We start from the raw sequence: 22,306 nt of genomic DNA on the forward strand, positions 1-22,306 counted from the left end.
TGGTAGAGTGCTAGCTTTGAGTTGAAGAGCTGAGGGACAGCGCCCAGGCCCCACAAACAGCAAAAAGAAAAAAGAAAGAAAGGGCATTTCTGAAATACATTCTCAGGACCTATGCCTTACTTAGAGGAAGAGTTAGTGAACATCACACTGTGAGTCTCTATTTGAGGAAACCTGTGGTGGACATGAAATGTTCCCTAGGCATACTGAAGTTTACTTCTCTAGAATTATCTGGCCTTTCTTTTTTTTTTTTTTTTTTTGGGGGGGGGCAGTCGTGGGGCTTGAACTCTGGGCCTGGGCACTGTCCCTCAGCTCCTCAGCCCAAGGCTAGTGCTCTACCACTTGAGCCACAGCGCCACTTTCTGCTTTTATTCTTTTTGCTTATGTGGTGCTGAGGAATCGAACCCAGGGCCTCACTCAGGCAAGGCAAGCGCTCTACCACTGAGCCACCTTCCCAGCCCTTATCTGGCCTTTTCTATCACTCCTCAGACGTAGCCCCATAACTGGAAGGGTCCTACTGGCAGGGTTCTTCAGTTTTTGTCTCTTGTCCTGCAGTGTGGGTTTAGCTAGCTTTCTCCTTTCAGAGATGTGTTATCCTCCCTGTCTTTATATATTAGTGAGGCCTTATTTGTCATTATTTGTGTACCAGGAATTGCTAATCTAGGCTCTGCTATTGAAGACTTAAAGTCTATAGGACTAAAGTTAAGCCACTAGCCCTTAATCTCTCTTCTGAGTATCTATCTGAGACACAGCTTTTAGGGGCTATCTGCATAGAAGGCTTGATGCCTCCATTTGGCTCTTCTAAGGCCAGAATGGAAATTACCACATTACCAGGCTTTGACATACCTTCGTTTACTCTTGTGATGTGACAGCTCTTCTCAGCTTAGGGAAACATTCTGTGAAATAGGCACCAACCTGAGCCAGGCACATTCTAGGCAGAAGAGGACTGAGGTCAGGACTCCTGGAGATTTCCAGAATGTCCCTTCCAACTAACAGATGGACACCACTGACCACGATCCTTCCACCCCACTGTTCTCAAAGCCACGGTGCCTTCCCCTTAGGCCATCTGATCTCCGAGTCTCTTAGATAATTCCACCACCTTGTAATCACAGTAGAACTTCAGTGTCTGTCATTAAAGGCAATATTCTGCAAAGGGATTTTTTTTTTTATTCCAAATCCAAAGCCATTCTGGGTAAGTTCAGTTGGCACTATTTCTATTTAGTAGATGGAAGAAAAAGAAGGTTTTAAGTGAGCCTGTTAAAGGTCCAATAGTAACTGTTCACACAAGAGTCAGAACATCCCAACAGGACAAATTCTTACAGAATGAAGAATTTAAAGTTTTTGCATAAAGGGGACTTTCCACTTTTTATTTATGCTTCTATTAGGATTTTGAAGGAATGTCAGCACACTGTTATTAACTCTAATAGCTTGCACATCGCAGCCTGGATGGTTTGGGGCCCTGAGGCTCTCAGGTTACTCATGTAAATACAGGGATTCACTTCCCTGTGTTCAGCTCTACCATTTGCTTAAGAAAGAGCAAATGTGCACAATCCAGTAGCAGCCTGGCAGAAGCAGGATATCAAATGAAGGGGAGGTTATGGTTGGAGTCAGTGAGGTAAATGCCTGAGTGGCACCTGCTTCATTCAGCAGATCTGCTTTCCCGGGGCCTCCCACTGCACATCTGCTCCTGACAAAGCCTCTTTTCTCCTCCCGTTAGTCAGAAGCAGAGCAAAGGCCCAGCAAGGAGTCATGTTGGTTTTCTTCTGTCAGCACAATTGCCTGTGACATTATAATTACACCAAATCTTCATTATTAGAAGAGCCCCAATTTAGAGATTTTTCAGAGCCTAATGAGTTTTTGAAGTGAAATTGATTTTAAAAAAAAAACACACACACACACACAAAAAATCTTTGCTGTTTTAAGCCAGTATTTGAGTCTGAGAATCATTGAAGGGGGCCTAAATATGGAAACTGAGACACCGTTCAGAGCAAAACTACAAAAGCCTTGCTATCAGATTGGCTCCGTAAAGAGGCATCCAGCAATCTTTCTGACTTTGCACAGCCCCATCTCTCTGTACCCCTCAAAGCACTATAATATACTTCTACAGTGATTCTTCTTAAATGCTAATACATTTACTCATAGATGGCCTATGGAGCTAGAGATCATTGAAATAAGTTAATAGAGTAGAGCAGAAAAGGAAAGAACCTGTGTTATAAATAAGGGAAATGCCCAGGAAATATTACAGGCAACTACAAAGCATCTGGTTTCATATTGAGTTTCCACCAAAGATATTTCATAGCAGTGTTAAACTATGTGCATCACACACACACACACACACACACTCTCCCTCTCTCTCTCTCTCTCCTGCATGCACACACGCACATTGTACATTTATGATGTAGAGTTAGCACTGTGGAAGTTCTAGAAAGGTTTTTTGAGCTATAGTCTAGTGAATTAAACTTAAATTAATTGAAATCACATCATACTAAAGGTTTTGTTTCTCAATCACACTAGCTGCTTTTCTGTAGCTACCATGCACTCTGTAGCCACCATGCTAGCCACACACACTGTTGACATGGCCCTTTCGCAGGGAGGCAACTGCACATCGCTGATTGAACCTCCACAAGTGTCATGACTACTTCAGGAAGCCTTGGAGTTTCTATTTCAGTATTGATGAAAAATTTTGCCTGAATACTTCTGGAACAGTTCCTTGCAGCCATGTTGCCTAGATTGTATTCTTAATCCTTTTGTATCCATATTTTTCTCCCAAGAATATCATGTCCTGGGGCTGGGAAGGTGGCTCAGTGGTAAAGCGCTTGCTTGCCTTGCATGTATGAGGCCCTGGGTTCGATTCCTTAGCACCACATAAGCAGGAAAAAAAGCCGGATGTGGCGCTGTGGCTCATGTGGTAGAGCACTAGCTTTGAGCTGAAGAGCTGAGGGACAGCACCCAGGCCCAGAGTTCAGGCCCATGACCGGACCCCCCCCCCCAAAAAAAAATAATAATAATATCATGTCCTTTCCCTATTCATCCCTCTTTCAAAAAACTAGTGAATGAAAACAAGTAAGGGAAACATTTAATTTTAGGAATATCTGTTTCCAGCTAGCCCTCTTGGCCTTCTCAGCATTACTATTGGAATAGACTAGACAGTTCTTTTCTCATTAAACAGCCTCTGGCTGACAAGAGACCATGTGAATTGGGGGCCAAGAAAGAATGTGTGAATCATGTAATTGTAACGTTGCTCAGGCTTATAATAACCCTAAGAGACAGGAATAGCCTGTGGGTTTTTTAAATACAGATATAACCAACTCTAAGTTGTCATATACAGATTATCCTTCATGCAGATTACTTGTGACACATTTTTAATCCTTGAACAGTTCCTCTAAGCAAGCTAGTGTAAGCCTCAACTATCTCCTCCAGCTGCTAAGTACTTAGGAAATACAAATTAGTTTTCATATTAGCTTAAGAAAGACATAATTAGGAAGGTAAAGCTGCTACAAGAAAATCACATTGTAAGAACCAGTTAGGAGAGAGTTAAAGAGAAACAAAAAAAAAAAAATTCACCCTTAGCACACAGTAAGCTGGCATGTGCACTGAAGGGTTTGTAAAATGCTCATAGGTGGACATCAGAGATATATGCCCGGGATATGTGGGGAGCTAGAGACACAGCAGGTTCTAGTGACCCATCTTGCCCAGTGCTTCTTAACAGTTCTGTGTTCTTGTCAGGCCTGTTTATGGCAGACTATGGAGGTTGCAAGTGGATCCTGGCAAGAAGTTTGCAGGTGGGTTCATCTTTGGGGAGAGAAGGAAGCAGCTGAGGGTGGAGTTACTCCGAGGCGGCCGTTCCAGGCTCTGTTTCCTGCATGTCTGATGTGATTCCCTCCAATGCAGCCCCCATCATCTGGTCACCCAATAGCTTTCGTAACCATTGATAGTTGGTTATTTCTAGTGTTATTACTCCTTTTTTTATTGATTAGCTGGGATTCTTTTATAAAGAACTTATCCCAGTAACTATTTGCCTATGTCAAGTACAGTTCAGATAAGAAAGGGAGACTAAATACTTGATCAAGATGAAGTTACTGGGCTCAGCCAACACCAGGACTCCAACATGGCATCAGTCAAACCAGTGAAGGAGAAAAATCTCATGGACGCTGGACTAGGGGAGCTGCTAAGCTGGACATTGATGTGAGCTTCTACTCCTTAAGGCACCGTTGGAGCATTTCAAAAAGCTTACTACTGGTATTACAGCAAGTACATCAGCGTGAAGAAAGCAAACATCGCTGGAGTTAGCACAATGCTGGCAGCTTACCTGCTTTTCAGCTACTTCCTTTCTTACAAGAAACTCAGGCATGAACAGTCATTCAGATACCACCAAAGAAGGGCCCATACATGAGCCTCTGCATTGTGTACTCCTGACCATAACATTGTTACCCTGGCTTTCAGGGGAGGGGGGAGGAGTAACTCAGGCACTGCTGAATCTTTTCAACCCTGAGAATTAATGCCTAAGAAAATTGACTGGTTTGGAGGGGAGATGGGGAATGAAGACTCACTGAGATAGATTTTTTTTTTCTGTGTGACTATCAAACTCCATAACTATCTGTTTATTTCCCCCTCACAGTCTGCCTTCTTCTGGTATCTCACTATCTGTAGCAATGAAATCCTACCCTTCATGTGTTCTTAGAAAGGTTAGAGAGTAGTCAGGCACCTGTAGCTCACGCCTGTATTCCTAGCTACTCAGGAGGCTGAGACCTGAGGATCGAGGTTCAAAACTAGCCCAGGCAGGAAAGGCTGTGAAACTCTTATCTCCAATAAACCATCAGAAAACCTGGAAGTGGCGCTGCGCTATGGTTCAAGTGGTAGAGTGCTAGCCTTGAGCTGAAGAGCTGAGGGACAGTGCCCAGGCCCAGAGTTCAAGCCCTGCAACTGACCCAAAAAAAAAAAAAGAAGAAGAAGAAAGAAAGGTTTGAGAGTGTCCATCTTTTGAGAAATTCTGCTCTACAAGATTATGCAGTGTAAGCTTCAGCAGCACATACACTAAAACTGAAATGATATCGAGAAGATGAACATAGCCCCTGAGCAAGGATGACATGCAAATTCATGGAGCATTCCATAGTTTTAAAAATAGGATTATGAGAGCAATTATACAAAGTAAGAAGCTGAAGAAACAAGAGTGTATCTTTGGAAGCTTCCTTCCCAATCTTGTCTGTGCACTCAGATGGAGGAGCACGGTTTGGTGGCAGGCACAGGCAAGTTCCTGGTACCATTCTTGCTCCTTTTGTGCCTATTTGAAACTTCCCATAATAAAGTGTTTGAAAATCACAGTATCAGAAATCTCTGTCCCTGAGTCTGGTTAACCCTTGCATGGACCTGCCACTACTCATTCTTGCATTTCACTACTGCAGACCCTCCAACAGCTCTGTGGCTTGTGAGTTCTGCATCATCTACACTCACTTCCTATTTGAAAGTAATGGGTCTTGTCAACTGTATATGCTCACTGTTCTATGGGCTTTGAAAACCTCGAGTGTCATTCTGGGAATTTACCTGACATCTCTGTGCACTTGGATCAGGTGTCTTCAGAGTCCACGGTATTCCACAGGCTTTATTGGCAGTGCCTGTCCCCTGTTGCTTTCTGTGAAAGCCTTCCTGGCCAGGTCAGCTAGCTCAGCCCCACACTGAGAGCTCAGTCTCCAGTAGTTCTGAATCCTGAAGCACACATCTCTTGATTTCATAATGTTCCTGAGCATCTCCAGTAATTCAAGAGGATACCAAGAAGTTCTATCTCTAAAAGGTGTTTTGAGACACATTTACAACAGTAAAAATGCCTTACCAACTCAGGAGGCTAAGATCTGAAGATTGTAGTTTGAAGCCAGGAACTTCTGTTAGACTCTTATTTCCAATTAAATGCCCTTCCCCATTCCCACCCCCCAAAAATAGCCAGGTACCAGTGGCTCATGCCTGTAATCCTAGCTACTCAGAAGGCTGAGATCTGAGGATTGCAGTTCAAAGCCAGCCCAGGTAGGAAAGTCTGCGAGACTCTTATCTCCAATTAATCACCAGAAAACTGGAAGTGGTGCTGTGGTTTCAGTGGTAGAACACTTGCCTTGAGCAAAAAATGCTCAGCTCCAGGACTGGTAGCAAAAACAAAATGCATTCTGTTTTGACATTTGGCTTTCTGGGTGTCAGTGGCTCATGCCTATAATCCTAGATACTCAGGATGCTGAGGTCTGAGGATCATGGTTTAAATTTAAAGCCAGCCAGTCAGAAAAGTCCAGTCCTAGGCTGGGAAGGTGACTCAATGGTAGAGTGCTTGCCTTGCATGCATGAGGCCCTGGGTTCGATTCCTCAACACCACATAAGCAGAAAAAGCCGGAAGTGGCTCTTTGGCTCAAGTGGTACAGTGCTAGTCTTGAGCTGAAGAGCTGAGGGATAGAGCCCAGGCCCAGAGTTCAAGTCCCACAACTGACAAAAAGAAAAAAGAGTGGGGCTGGGAATGTGGCCCAGTGGTAGAGTGCTTGCCTTGCATGCATGAGGCCCTGGGTTCGATTCCTCAGCACCACATAAGCAAAAAGCCGGAAGTGGCGCTGTAGCTCAAGTGGTAGAGCGCTAGCCTTGAGCTGAAGAGCTGAGGGACAGCGCCCAGGCCCAGAGTTCAGGCCCCACAACCGGACCCAAAAAAAAAAAAAAAGAAAAAGTCCAGTCCATGAGACTCTTATCTCCAATAAACTACTCAGAAAAGACCAGAAGTGTGCTCAAGTTGTAGAGAACACCCTTGAGCACAAAGAGGCTCAGGGACTAGCCCCACACTCGCAAAAACATTTAGCTTGAGGAGTTTCATGGTGGTCTGCAGAAATCAGGCAAAGGATAGGAATGGGCCTGCCCAACCAGACAGAGTCACTGCCGGGAACATTATTATAGGAAGTGGCTTTTCTAAGTATGCCTTGAGATTGGCAAGAAGGGAAACTTGGTTTCCCTTGGTATCATGACTCAGAAGTACAAGAAGAGAAATGCTTTATCTTTCTCCCCCCCCCCCTTTTTTTGGGAGGGGGTCAGTCGTGGGGCTTGAACTCTTGGCCTGGGTGCTGTCCCTCAGCTCTTCAGCTCAAGGCTAACACTCTACCACTTGAACCACGCACCACTTCCAGTTTGCTGGTGGTTAATTGGAGATGAGTCTCACCAACTTTCTTGCCTGGGTTGGCTTTGAACTGCGATCCTCAGATCCCAGCCTCCTCAGTAGCTAGGATTATGCATGAGGCACCGGTGCCCAGCTTTGTCTTACTATCCTAAGAGTTACCTGGACTTGCTTTCTGGCTTGAAATTGACTTTTCATGACCTGTCATCTCCTTTTTGCTCTACATCTCTCTTCTTCCCATCTGAACCATATTTAGGCTACCACCTCTATTTGCCACCTGCCTACTGAGTTAGCTTTCTTACCTGATTTCCTATCTTTTTCCACTTTCTACCAGTATGCCTAGTTTTCTTCATATCACACTTGCTTTCCTTAGACATCAGCTACTGATGTAAATACTTTTCCAAGCTTGCAAGTGGGAAATTTTATTTTAATATAATATTTTTACTAAGTGATTGTAAAATGGGGCTTCCATTCTAGAAGTCAGGTTATGAGGACAATCCATCCTGATAATGTCATCCCTTCTATCAGAGATATAAAAAATTTTATATTTTTTTATTGTAAGGATACTGTACAGAGGGTTACCGTTACATGAGTAAGGTAATGAGCACATTTCCTATAGAGCATTGTTATTCCCCCCTTTGTTTTTCCCCTACCATCCCTTCCCTTCCCACCTCCCAAACTCCTCTCTCCCTCCCCCCAAAGTTGTAAAGTTTGTTTTCAACATAGTGTCTTGTACATCTCACGGTTACATTGGGTCAACCTGTATTCTAGTTCAGCTTTTTGTTATTTCCCTTCCCCTCCCCAATTTAGAAAAATGTATATACAAAGTACAGGGCTCCAGAATCAAATACAGTGGAGACAGAGGTTATACTGTGGGTGAAGAACATTCAAGAGGAAAAAAAAATCACATAGTACATTATAAGTATATTAATAACAACAGCAACAAAGATAAAACCTCTGAGACAAAGATTTTTAAATCTTAAAAAAAAAAAAAAAAGAGCTGGATGCCAATGGCTCACCTATAATCCTAGCTACTCAGGAGGCTGAGATCTGAGGATTGTGTTTCAAAGCCAGCCTAAGAAGCAAAGTCCGTGAGACTCCTATCTCCTGTTAACCACCAAAAAGCCAGAAATGGAGCTGTGGCCCAAATGATAGAGTGCTATCTGGAGCGAAAATGCTCAGGGACAGTACCCAGGCCCTGAGTTCAAACCCCAGGACCAGTACTAAAAAAAATGATTTTTTTTAAAAAGGACTTCCCTCCTTCCTATTACCCTTAGAAAAAACTATAACTACCTGACAAGTAAAAAATGAGGCACTGATGCCATGTAGGCTAAGATTGGGAGGATTGCAGTTCCAGGTCAGCCAGAACAGAAAAGTCTACAAGAGTCAATCTCAACCAAAGAGGCTAGGCATGACCTGTCACCATAGAAACATAATAAGAAAATAGAAGGGTCAGTCTATATGTGTACTTAGGCAGGAACCTAGACCTTATCTCAAAAATAGCTAACTAAAAAGGGCTAGGGACATGATTTGGTGATAGAACACATGCCTAGAAAGTGTAAGACACTGAGTTTAAACTCCAGCATTGTCCATCACTACCCTAAATAAAAACTTCATGAGTTATATAATATAATCTGCGCATTTAAGCCGGGTGCCAGTGGCTCATACCTGTAATCCTAGCTCCTCAGGCTGAGATCTGAGAATCACAGTTCAAAGCCAGCCTGGGCAGGAAAGTCTGTGAGACTCTTATCTCCAATAAACCACTAGAAAACTGGAAGTGGTGCTGTGGCTCTAGTGGTAGAGCGCTTGCCTTGAGCTGAAGAACGCAGGGACAGCACCCAAGCCCAAGACTGCCATTTATTCCTTCTTTATTATCCTTTCCAGCCATGGACTTCATTGGTTCCCCAACAAAGCTGGAGTTTTCCTGACATATATAATTGGCTTTTATCTCAATAAACTACAGAAACCATTACACCATCAATTTTGCTTTGGGTTTTAAGAGTTATTTCTTAAAGCACCAACTGTTGTGTTTTTTGTTCAGCTCTCTATTTTTCCTCTCACAACCATCAATATTTTTCTCCCAACTAAAGATATTTCCATGGCCAACTTGGAAGGCCTTTGGGGTGAAAGATTCAGTTACAGCAAACAACAATTCCCAAAGGTTTCCCAGCTAGAGAGGCAAATGAAAGGCCCATTCTTCTACCAGCCATGTGCCCTGGCCTATCTTGTGGGGTGGGGGAGGGCAGGCCACGGTACAGCTGACCAACCTGCAGCCCTGGGTTCTGCTTAGCTCATGTTTGTCCTGCTACTTTCTGGAGGAGTTGAGAGATTTGTCACAGTGATGACATATACTATCTCTGATCATATATACATTTTTCTGTAGTGCTAGAGGTTGAACTCAGGCCTTGCATGTACTAGATAAGCACTTTAACACAGAGCTAAGCCCTCAACCTCTTGGTCATATTTTTAACATGCTTAATATTGAGTAGCGTTTCAGCCTGGATTGATTATTTATGAGTGCACTGGACATTATTGTACAGTTCCTGTGCCAGTTGTGAGCACTTCGTGTCTTTGGAGGTTTTTGGCAAATTATATGGCTCCTGTAGGAGTTCACTGCCACAAGATATGTGCTGACTCTGCTTCTAGTCTGTCTCCTTAGAGCTTTAGCAACTAACAATTGCTGTAAATCTACTCTATGTCCAGAACTGTACCAGGCTTTACCTGAGTTGAATAACCCTGTGAGATTAGTCATAGCATTTTGCACTTGAAACAGGTTTACAAGTTGTCAGAATGGCAACACCAAGATTCACACATAGGGCTGGGAATGTGACTCAGTGGTAGAGTGCTTGCCTTGCATGCATGAAGCCCTGGGTGTGACTCCTCAGTACCATATAAACAGAAAAAGTCGGTAGTGGCACTGTGGCTCAAGTGGTAGAGCTCTAGCCTTGTGCAAAAAGAAGCTCAGGGACAATGCCCAGGCCCTGAATTCAAGCCCCAGGACTGGGGGGGGAAAGCTTCACACATATGTCTTTCTGGGAATATTTAATGGAAATAAAGTGGCCTATTTCATCCTGCCATGAACAGTTCCTAAAGTACAACACAACACTTTAAGAATGTGTCATTGCTGGGTGCCAGTAGCCTGTGCCTATAATCCTAGCTATCAGGAGGCTGTGATCTGAGGATCACAGTTTGAAGCCAGCCCAGGCAATAAGCTCTGTGAGACTTTTATCTCCAATTAAGGACCAAAAAAAAAAAAAAAAATGTGGAAGTAGAGCTATGGGTCAAGTGGTAGAGCTCTAGCTAGCCTTGAGCAAAAAAGCCAAGGACAGTACCCAGACCCTGAATTCAAGCCCCAAGACCAGCACGCGCACGTGCGCACACACACACACACACACACACACACACACACACACACACACACACACACACACACGAACATCATGCAGAAAGCAGGTTTTTCTCTAGAGTATAGTAAAAAACTTGAAGGCTCTTTGGTCTGCAGAGAGCAAGGCTAGACGGAGTATAGTTCAGTTTCCAAAATCATGAGAAATATGACTGATTCTAAGTCATTTCAGTTATTGAGTGCCTACTATGGCTGCTTGGTACTTGGTACTTAATGACCTAGTCATGCCAACCGTTTAAGTAAATTAGAGAAAAGCAAAAGCCACTTAGAAGCAGATCAGTATAGGCCTGGTGCCAAGTAAATAGTAGAAACCGTAAAATCACAGAAGGGAGAAAACCTGATGGACTCATCTGTCTGCTTAAATTAGCCCATGAAAAACTGCAGGAATTATCAGAAGAGTAGAACTTAAACCCACAGGGAATAATGTAGGCAGAATGATCTGCCTGAACAGGTAGTGTTTAGGGTACATTGAGGGGCCGAAGTGGCTGTGATGGAATGATAAGGTAGTATATTGGTGTGAAAGATTCACGTATATTCCCTCAACTAAGCATTTCCAGATTTGGCTAGCTAGACATGGTGGTACATGTCTGTAAATCTCAGCACTTGGAAAACTGAAACAGAAGCCTCAAGAGTTCAGAATCATCCTGGGCTACATTGTGATGTTCAAAAAGGAAGGAAGAGAGGAGAGGGCTGTGGGCATGTGTAGCTCAGGAGGTAGAGTAGTTGCCTAGCAAATGCAATGTCCTGAGTGCAAACTCCAGTACTGCCAAAAGAGAAAAAAAATTAAGCCAGGTGCTGGTGGCTCACGCCTATAATCATAGCTTAGATCTGAGGATTGCAGTTTAAAGCCAGCCCAGACAGAAAAGTCCATGGACTCTTTACCTCCAACCACCAGAAAACAAGAGGTAGAGCTGTGGCTCAAAGTGGTAGAGTGCTAGCCTTGAACACAAAACAGCTCAAGGACAGCACCCAGGCCCTGAGTTCAAGTCCCATGACTGACAAAAATTTTTTAATTAAAAATACCTGCCTAAAAAGTAAGATATGTGTGGTAAACTGTGCCTGTGATCCTAACTTTTAAGAAGGTAAAGATAAGTAGAACTGTATTTCAAGACCAGCCCTCACAAAAAGCTGGTAAGACCCCATTTTGACCAATAAGCTGGGTGTGGTGGAAGGTATCTGTGATCCCAGCTGTGTGGAAGGTTGTGGGTAGGAAGGTCCTGATCAGACACCTAAAAAACAACTAAAGAGCCAAAAGGGGTGGGGGCATGGCTCAAGTGGCATAGTGCTTGCCTGGCAAGTAGAAGGCCCTGAGATCAAACCCCAGTACTAGAAAGAAAAGAGAGAGAGAGAGCTGAGGAGAGACAAAAGTGTCTGAAAGTGAGCATGACGAAGTGCTTTGGCACGGATCATTAAGGCTGGGTTTGCAGCACTCCAACTAGAATACTTTTTCACTGCAGGCCCAGATGAAGTGCATGCATGGGACATCAGGAAAGCGGTGAAGGCTCCTCAGGCTGCAGGAAAGATTCACACAGATTTTGGAAAGGGATTCATTATGGCTGAAGTAATGAAAGACGAAGATCTTAAAGAGGAAAGTTCTGAAATTGCAGTCAAGACTGCTGGGAAGTACAGACAAGAAGGCAGAGCTTACATTGTTGAAGACGGAGATATTATCTTCTTCAAATTCAATTCACCTTCACAACTGAAAAAGAAATAAACTTTAGCAATTAGCTGCCAAAAAGACATGTTTGGTTTTTTTTTTTTTAATTAAAATTTCTGGAAAACTTGAAGGTACAGACTTGGGAAGGGAATTCTGTACAAATTATTTTTGTTTGCCTTAAAATTATAAAATACTGTGTCCCTCCCATGAACTGCAACTTACTAAATATGAATAGTTTTTCACCTGACTAAGCTCCAACTCCAGGTTGTAAAAGCCTTGTTTTTCCATTCATCGCTATTGTATATATCAAGCCCAACACCTCACGATGAGGTGGTACCTCCTCCTTTAGGAACTGTAAATAAAGCATGTTTGCCAGTACCTCAAATGTTTATACCCTACAAACCCTTGACAAAACAAAAACCTTAACTGCCTGTTAAAGTATATATTCTCAGCTGGGCATGGTGGCATGTACCTATGGTTCTATTTACTCAGGATGCTAAGGCAGGAAGAAGATCACTTAAGCCCAGGAGTTTGGGGTCAGCTTAAGAAACATAGCAAAACCCCATCTGTTAATAGCTTCTCCTATAGAGGATTGAACTACTTTTCTTGTTTGTTTTGTTTAGTTTTTTGTAATACTGATGTTTGAATTTTCCCTTGCACTTGCTATGCAAAATACTGCGCCACTTCAGCCCTGTTCCTGGTCTTTTTTTGTTGTTGGGGGAGGGAGGGGGAGACTAGGTTTTTGGCCCAGTCTGTCCTCAGACCATCATCCTCCTTCCTGTACCTTCCTCAGAGTTGGGAGTATACCATCACTGCTCATCTTATTTATTGAGATGGGTTTTGCTAATTTTTTCTCAAGCTTGCCTTGAATTGCAATCTTTACCTCCTGAGTGTTTGGATTACAAGCATGACTCACCACACTCTGCAAGGAACTTGTTTAAAGAGACAAAACACTTTGCAAGAAATGATTATCCTAATGAACTGACTGTTCTGCTGTCAGTTTGATACTCCTCAGTGGCACTGGACTTTCATATAAACACATATAAGCACACACATACACACACGCACAGATGGAGCAAGGTGCAGTCTGGGAATCTTAGTTCAGAGCATGTCCTCATATCCATCACTTTGTATAAAAATTCTGGAAGACTCCTCTGAAGGAACTGAAGCAGGGTGATTCATGAATCCAAATTCATCTAGGCAAGATATGATAGGTTTGGCCATGGAGGGAGCCCCAGACGTGAAGTTCGGGTTTACATTTGGAGGGACAGTTGACAGGATTTGCTGATGAATTGAATGTGAAGTTAAGAATGACTTCAGAGTTTGGGGCCTGAGCAACGGGAAGGATGTAATTGCCATTTATTGAGGTAAGGAGGAAAGGGAAGACTGGGAGGATTATGTTTAATCATTTGGGTTCAAAAATGATACCCAACACGTTTAAAGAAAAAAAAAATCAAAGCACAGCAGGGGTCAGGTGTCCTTTGCAGAGAAATGGCACTGGCCAGCAGTTGCTCCAGGGAATTTGCAATGGCTGCTGGTTGACATAAAGATTCCTGTCCTGGGAACTTTCACTCTTTTTTCCTGCATAACGGATGAGGAAGTGTGAAGAGCAAGAGCAGTGAGCCTAGAGGATCATTCTCTCCTTTCTTGGTCCCACTGGCCTAAGGGTTAGGTCATCAAGGGCATGCTGGGGCAAGGAAAGGCCCTCAGATCTAAGGCCAGAACACTTGGCTTCATCATAAACTTATTAGGGGGAAATCACTCAGCCTGTATTTTAGAAGTTTTGATTGTTTGGGTTTGGGGTTATTAGGGGGGAAATCACTCAGCCTGCATTTTGGAAGTTTTGTTTGTTTTTTAGATGGAGACTTGCCATGTTGCCCAGGCTGGTCTTGAACTCAGAGGTTCAAGCAAGCTTCCTGCCTCAACCTCTCACATGCTAAATCTATAGGCATACATCAACCTATCTGGCTATGTTTGCAGGAGGAGAGATATTTGTTGTTTGGTATTTTCTGACCGAGACTTACTATACAACCCAAGTTGGCTTCGATCTCATCACCTTCTTGCCTTAGCCTCCCCGTGCTGGGGTTACAGGCGTGTACCTTGCCTAGCAGCTGTATTGGTGTTGCTGTCTTAATAACTTTCTATGTGTATTTTTGAGTTTAAGAAAAGGATGGATTGCATTTATAAACTGAATGTTGTGCTACTAATATCTTGAAGGCATTGTTCAAATCTGTGCCTTCCTGTGAGCCCAGGATTCTTCCAATGGGGCTTGCTTCTCGTTTATGAAAATGAACACTGCCAGCATTCCTTCTCCAGGGTGGTGTGAGCTCTGAGGAGTGCCACCCACAGGCCAAAGAGTGTGAACAGTAAGACTGTGTTGGGTCTCCCTGCAGAGGGAGAAAAGTACTCTAAGTCCTTAAAGCAGAATGTGAAGGGCCTCCTGTGCTTAACCAGCTGCAATGACCCAGAATACAAGCCCGGATTAACATGTGCCTCTAGATTAGGGCTAATCAGGGCAAGCTGAGCAGATGCAGGGACAATCCCAGCCTGATTACTGTACCTCAGCATTTAATCATCTGTCTTGGAAGGGCAGACACCCGACTCAGTGTGAGCTAGCCCCTCCCCCCCTCCCTTGCGATGGATATAAAGACTGCTAGGTCAGAGACATTGAGGTGACTTAAGCTAATCCTGTATCAAGATGTGTGTGTGAGACAGACAGAGGGAAAGATTTGCACAATAGCACCTAAAATCCCCACAATGAAATGCTAATGTATTTATTAAAATGGTAGTAGGTTGAAAGTACATGTAGAAAGTAGTGGGGTTAGTCATATAATATCTCCTGTGTAGAGTTTCTCCCTCTGAAAAGCGTTTAAGATGTGTGGAGCTCATTGCACACACATTTTTTCCTTCCCTGGCTGATGTGGAATACAGAAGGTGGAATTTATAAAAAATTCACATGGATGGGTCTGAGTTGTAGCTTGTTACATTTACATTTTACCCTATTCTTCCGAGCTGGGAGCTCCTATTGGAGCTCATTCTCATTACTGTAAAACTCCCCCACCTTAGTCATGAATGTACGCAGTCCAACGCAAGACAAACACACGGTGCTGGGAGTAAGACATTCCTCGACAGAGGCCTGTACAAAGTGTGAGGCCACAAGGACAGAGACCCAAGCCAGAGAAGGCAAAATCTAAAGCTGACTCAGAGAAAAAAATCAGTCATTTCAGACACCTGTCACGGTACAGGCAAGCACGGAGGTGCACTATCTGAAGAACTTCAGATACTTCCATGAGTGGCACAAGCCTACAATCCCAACATGGAGTCACCTGAGACTGAGGCAGGAGGACTGTGAGTTTGAGGCGTTCGGGCTACATCTAGAGACCCTTGTTGATGTGTATAGTGATTGGGAAATAACGGAACAATGAATCTACGTCCCATGTTTGAAGATCTCTCTGGTTATAGCAGTGCCAGCCACTATGGGTTTTTTTTGGTTTTTTGGTCGGTCGTGGGGCTTGAACTCTGGGCTTGGGCGCTGTCCCTCAGCTTTTCAGCTCCAGGCGGTGCTCTACCGCTTGAGCCACAGTGCCACTTCCGGTTTTCTAGTGGTTTATTGGAGATAAGAGTCTCTCAGACTTTCCTGCCTGGGCTGGCTTTGAACCGTGATCCTCATATCTCAGCCTCCTGAGTAGCTAGGATTACAGGCGTGAGCCACCAGCACCTGGCTGTATTTTTGTATTTGAGCCTTTCGCCATGTTATTCTTGGGCAAATCTTCCACAATACTAAACACTTTTAATAACACTGGTCGTGGGTCCATGTCATAGGAAACCCAAACAACTCATAGCCATAGCCAGGGTGAAGGATTTGCCTTTACAGTTTATATTTCCATTCACCCCAACACTAACTTAACCAAGCAAGAGTGGGAGGCTCTGAGTTCAAGTCCCAGCAATGGCACTAATTTAACAGCAATGAGAATCTGATGATACACTAGACTAAAGGGGGTCCAACAAATGACTGTCATCCAAACACAACTGAAGCAGGGCTTAGTAGTGCAGGCCTATGATCCTAGCAAGTAAGAGGCTGAGGCATGAAGATCAAACAGGAACAACAAACAGGTTCTGTTGGCAGCCGAGGGGGACACCAAAGATTGGTATACAGGGGAGGGAAAATGGAGAGAGGAATGAAAATGAATATGGTTGAAGTACTTTATATGCATGTATTTTTGGGGGGTCTTTTCTTTTTTGGTACTGGGGATCAAACCCAGGACGTTGCACTTGCTAGGCAAGCGCTTTGCTACTGAGCTACCTCCCAGCCCCTGTTAAAATTATTTTAAGACAAGAGATAAAGAGTCGAAGCAGGGGTGTGAGGTTGATAGGGTATACTATGCATGCATGAAAATGTCACAAACTCGGGGGCTGGGAAGGTGGCTCAGTGGTAGAGCTCTTGCCTTGCATGCCTGAGGCCCTGGGTTCAATTCCTCAGCACCACATAAGCAAAAAGAAAAAAAGCCGGAAGTGGCGCTGTAGCTCAAGTGGTAGAGCACTAGCCTTGGGCTAAAGAGCTGAGGGACAGCGCCCAGGCCCAGAGTTCAGGCCCCACGACCAAACCAAAAAAAAAAAAAAAAAGAAAATGTCACAAACTCCCCTGGTATAACTAGGATATGCTAATAAAATGTTAAGGGCTGGGAATGTGGCTTAGTGGTAGAGTGCTTGCCTAGCATTCACGAAGTCCTGGGTTCAATTCCTCAGTGCCACATAAGCAGAAAAAGCCAGAAGTGGCACTGTGGTTCAAGTGGTAGAGTACTAACCTTGAACAAAAGAAGCACAGGGACAATGCCTAGGACCTGAGTTCAAACCCCAAAACTGGAAAAATAAATAAAATAATATAAAGTAAATAAATATATATAATAAATATATAATAATATATTATATATATTATATATTATATGTATTATATATAATATATATAATATATATAATAAAATAATATAAAATAAATATATATACACACTGGCATTTATATGTATGAATTATATGATATAATATATATGTATTTATAAATGCGTTGGTATCCCAACTGAGGGCAGGAAGGAAGACTTTGAGTCCAGGGACTGGGGGCTTAGTGGTTCAAGACCTTACAAGATCCTAGTCCTGAACGCAGTCCCCAGTACTGTCAAAAAGAAAAAGAATTTTTTAAAAGACCTCTCAAAAAAAAAAATTAAGTCCCGTTTCATATGCATTGGCAGACATTGCTAAGTTGTATGGATACACACCAATTCAGCATTGTAAAATAATACCTTATTTCACATGTTTTTCTGCGCTAGTAAGGTGTTCCTAGCAGGGAGATCTCTCCCGTCCTAAAGCCAGTGGAGGGCTTTTGATGGGAGGGAGGCCTCTAAATTGTAATGGCAGGAGTGGGTTTGAACTGAGGGTTTTTGGCTTACTGGGCAGGGACTTTACCACTGAGCCACACCCACAGCTTGCTGTTACTCGCTTGTTTTTCAGGTTAGGTTTGGTGATTTTGCTGAGGGCCAGCTTGGACTGTGATCCTCTGCCTAGCTGGAATGAGGCGGAGGGCTCCAAAGCTGAACTGCCATCTTGTGATCCTGGGCATTCTCAGCGCTGGCAAGGGCACCTTCTAAGCACTGTATTGCAAGGTCTTCAAGTGATTTTTTTTTTTTTTTTTTTGGGGTCCGGTCATGGAGCCTGAACTCTGGGCCTGGGCGCTGTCCCTCAGCTCTTCAGCTCAAGGCTAGCGCTCTACCACTTGAGCCACAGCGCCACTTCTGGCTTTTTTCTTTTTGTTTATGTGGTGCTGAGGAATTGAACCCAGGGCCTCAGGCATCAAGGCAAGCGCTCTACCACTGAGCCACCTTCCCAGCCCCATTCAAGTGATATTTTAAATTGGTGCTGTCCCCCAAACAAGGACTAAATGGGCTGTTTTAGAAAAGTTTGTAGTCCAGGGATTTTTTTTTGGGGGGGGGGGGGGTCACATATATCCTTACTGTTGCTAAAACAAACAAAAAAAATAGTCTATCATTTTAAGTTGAATGATAGTTTTTGGACAACTTGTTATCTATGACCACACAGAAAAATATTTGTTGCCAAATATGTTGTTAGTTGTTACATTTCCTTCTTGTTTTGTTTTTGTTTTTGTCTTTGTTGTTTTTTGTTTGTTTTATTTAGTTTTGTTTTCTTGGTCATGGAGCTTGAACTCTGGGCCTGGGCGCTGTCCCTCAGCTCTTCAGCTCAAGGCGAGCGCTCTACCACTTGAGCTACAGCGCCACTTCCGGTTTTCTGGTGGTTTATTGGAGATAGGAGTCTCACGGTCTCTCCTGCCCGGGCTGGCTTTGAACCGCAATCCTCAGATCTCAGCCTCCTGAGCAGCTAGGATTACAGGTGTGAACCACCGAAACCCAACCTACATTTCCTTCTTTTTTTTTTTTTTAATTATTGTGAAAATACTGTATAGAGGAGTTACAATTACATGGGCAAGATAATGAGTACATTTCTTATCAAGCATTGTTGCCTCCTCCTTTGTTTCCCCTTCCCATCTCTTCCCATCTCTTCCCATCTCCCACCCCCTCCACCCCCAAACATTTCCTTCTTGTATAACTTATTTTCCCTTCAAGTTAATATTTGGCTTGGGGTGGGATGGCATCTGCTTTTGAACCATAATCACTGCTTATATCCAAGTCTGGAAAATCCTCTGCACTTCAGCTCTTTTCCTCTGCTCCTGTCGTTTTCTCCCCCTCCCACACCCCATTTCTCAGGACCTCCAAGATGTAGCGGCATACTGTACCCCCTTCTGAGCTTCCTAAGAGTGGGGTTGCAGCTGGACCCTTCCATACCCATAGATGTGTCTACTCTGCCCCGGTGGACGTGCCATCCACACAGGCAGTAACAATGGCCAGGCCGAGCTGTAGGCTGAAGGCATCTTTGCCAGGATGCTAGAAGGCATTGCTCCACTTTTAGCTTCTAGGTTTCTGTGGGATCCAACACTGCACTTATTACCAATTCTTTGTGTATAACTTGTTAATTCTAGAACCTCTTAAGATTCTTGATGTCTCTCTATTGTTTGGAAAATTTGCTCATGTGCTTAGTGTTTGGGTCTTTTTCATCTCTTGTGCAAGCAGGTGTCAACTGGGCCTTTTCAGACTGAAAGTCGTGTTTCTTTCTTTTTTTTCCAGTTCTGGAAAGTTATTATGTCCAACAATTTCCTGTCTTCTGTTTCTGACTTGTAACCTTAGGGGTATGTTAGGGGAACAGGCCTTCCTCTTCCCTACCAAATGTGGTCTTTTCTTGGGATCTCCCCAGGTCAGTTTCTCAAGACAGTGACTGAATCTCAGCTGTGGAGTCATGAATTGGGGCACTGGGGTTGGGGTAGCTACTAGTCCAGCCAATTAAATAGAATTTTCCCACCAAATCTGTTTTCAGTCTTTTCCTTTCTGCAGGTGCCAGACCTCCCATTCCCTGTCATTTGGTCTCAGAAGGAAGAAAAGGTCAACATGGTCTTTCTTCATTCATTCTTCAATTCGTTTTTCCGGTCTGTGTGGCAAGCTTGACTCTGAAAGGAAGGGACAGATGGAGCAGAGACCAGAAGAGTGAGAGGAAGGGAAAGCTTTTCTTTTTGAGTTGTGAGAAACTGGAGCATATGCAGAGTTGAAATTGGCAGGCAGTGTCACAGAACATCAGAGGGTGAGGGTCTATTCACAGAGGAAGATGGCCGTAGAAGGGCTGGCCAGCCAGCCCATGGGATGGGGGCACTGACTACTTGATGGGTTTGTGCATCTCCCAGAGGAAACATTGGTGCCAGGCAGTGACACCTGATGCCCTGGAACTGGTTGCTCACAGCCAGCCTCCATCCAGGCACCTGAATAGGAACTTCACCAACAGTCTTGCCTTTTGTCTCTCTAGGCCTGGTCCAGATCCCTGTGAGCATGTACCAGACTGTGGTAACCAGCCTCGCCCAGGGCAACGGCCCAGTGCAGGTGGCCATGGCTCCAGTGACCACCAGGATATCGGACAGCGCAGTCACCATGGACGGCCAGGCTGTGGAGGTGGTGACATTGGAACAGTGACATGCAGCCATATCATGGCGTCGTTTTCTAGTCTACTTCAACATTTTTTACACATTTGCAGAGGTGCAATCAAATGGAATTAAGTCTCTCAACTTTGGAAGAAAAGTTTTGTTAACTTTTTTTTTTAAAGGATGAAAGGCAGCAGATTTTGGAATTGAATTTTTTAAAGCACCACTCTTGATTTTCTGGGATTGGTGAAGTAAGAAACTGCACTGTCTATTTCACTGTCCCAAAAAAGCCAAATTGTGGCAGGACTTCTTTCTGCGGGACGTGTGTGTGTGTGTGTGTGTGTGTGTGTGTGTGTGTGTGTGTGTGTGTATGTGTGTGTGTGTGTGTGTGTGTGTGTGTGTATGTGTGTGTGTGAGTATATATGTATATGTGTACATATGGACATACACATTTACATATATAAAGTATATATATACATATATATATATATATTGAAACCCACATGAAATAACCTGTATGAATCAAGGTGAGCTGTGGAAAGAATAATTCACCCAGTTTAGTGGGTGATAGGGTACGTGGGCAGACACAGCCACCTGGTTTTTGTTCATACCAGGGTCATGCGTTGAGCTACTGACAAACTCAGGCAGAGGTGACCATGCCCTTCACCAAAGCTGCCTCCCAGTGGCCGCCCAGAACTCCCTGCTGGACTCACCTGAGGAAGGAGGTTCCAGGACGAGGCGGGGGTCCAGAAAGCGCTCGCAGGCCCATGTGGTCTGCAGCTAAGACACTCCTCCTCAGGCTGGTCCAGGTGCTGAACTTGCCATGGGCAGGCGAATGTCCTAAAGGGGGTCCCAGGCTTGGGCAAGAAGGTGTCCTCAGCCTCCCGTCTCCTCTTTCAGGAAATCCTTCTTGATCTCATGACTATTGAAGAGTTGCTTTGGCTTTAAGGTCAATCCTGAATTGGTCATGTATATGTATATGAACTGGAGCAGAAGTATTAAGGGTCTGAAGAGTGCGTGTTGAGCGTGCTTGTGGATGTGGGGGAGAGGGGAGGGGAAGAGGTGGGAGGAGCAGAAGGGAAAGGAAGGAGAAAAAGAAAAATTAGAGAGCAGGGTGCACCAAGGGGAACCATTTTCTCCAACTGTACGAAGCTATAACTTAACAGAGGAAATTGTGATGAACGGGGACCCCTGGCTGGGGAAGCAGCGGCATCCTGACTCAGCCCCAGCTTCAGGACTCTGTAGGCTGTGTCCCCTGCATTCTTCCTAACTGTTAAATCCTCTGCTTTCCTTGTTGCAAGCCCTGAGCCTCCAGTGGCTAAATTCATCTGACTTTTTGACAGGCCAAATCTCTGCTCCTTCAGTTACAGGGAGTTAACAGTTCCTCCTCCTAAGTCCCCACATGTGTGTGACCGTGTATTTAATGTGGTTGGTTTTATTTTTTTTTAATGCGACATTAAAAGAGTCTTCATGTCTTGCTCAGCCTTTGAGAAAAGTTTCAGATTCTTGTATTTGCTTGTTTTATATAAAACTACCCAATGTTCTTTGTATGTTCTTTCTGTACGTAATGGGAGGGAGGGTAGGGAAATTTACATATAAACAGTCCTAGTTCTATAATTTGTTATTTTTTTAATTATTATTTTTTATTGTCATTGTGAAGCTGTCCAGGGGCTTTAAAGTCCATGTTCCTTTGTGATGAAATAACTTCCCAATAGTTTGAGAAATGGCCAAGAAGAAAAGGAAAAAAAAAAAAAAAAGCAAAGTCAAACCCCAGTAGCAGAGCATGGATTCTGTGTTGTTTTCCATTCTGTCAATACTGCCTCATTCAATAAATAGTTTAAAATGTGGCAACAGGAAGTGAAGTGTTCCTCTCTGTAGGAGCCCTTGGCCTCTTGGACAAGAGCTCTCTTTTGGGATGTCTTCTGTGCTTTTCGAAAGATGCTTACACTCAAAGGTCAGCAGTCTTTGAACTGTGCTTGCTGGTGCTGTAGAACTCTGCAAGGAGGAAGGAGGCAGCAGAGGACAGATCAGGACCTCCTGGAAGCCCCAGTACCAGACCAGCTCCATCCCATGTACTAAATCCTAGGGAATGAG

At 43.9% G+C, this 22,306-nt stretch overlaps 1 protein-coding gene and 1 non-coding gene across 14 annotated transcripts in view; both read left to right on the top strand.

The window, feature by feature from the left end:
• Nrf1 (nuclear respiratory factor 1) overlaps nt 1-21,762 on the top strand; it is a 127,439-nt gene extending 105,677 nt beyond the window's left edge. For 8 of the 13 annotated variants that reach the window (XM_069996748.1, XM_069996745.1, XM_069996743.1 and 5 more), the window contains one exon: nt 11,987-12,749. In XM_069996748.1, the coding sequence (XP_069852849.1) occupies nt 11,987-12,243 (257 nt within the window). In that variant the 3' untranslated portion in view covers nt 12,244-12,749. Of the gene's footprint in view, nt 1-3,723; nt 3,780-4,031; nt 5,582-11,986; nt 12,910-20,100 lie in introns of those variants that run through there. The other 5 variants (XM_069996755.1, XM_069996756.1, XM_069996753.1 and 2 more) reach the window with 5 other exon arrangements.
• LOC138810322 (U6 spliceosomal RNA) lies at nt 5,008-5,114 on the top strand. The gene has a single exon (XR_011367114.1). It is a non-coding gene; the product is annotated as a U6 spliceosomal RNA (small nuclear RNA).
• Nucleotides 21,763-22,306: the final 544 nt, after the last annotated feature.

The sequence above is a fragment of the Dipodomys merriami genome, unplaced genomic scaffold, assembly GCF_024711535.1.
Source record: "Dipodomys merriami isolate MVZ:Mamm:240054 unplaced genomic scaffold, mDipMer1.0.p SCAF_5, whole genome shotgun sequence".
Taxonomy (NCBI): Eukaryota; Metazoa; Chordata; class Mammalia; order Rodentia; family Heteromyidae; genus Dipodomys; species Dipodomys merriami.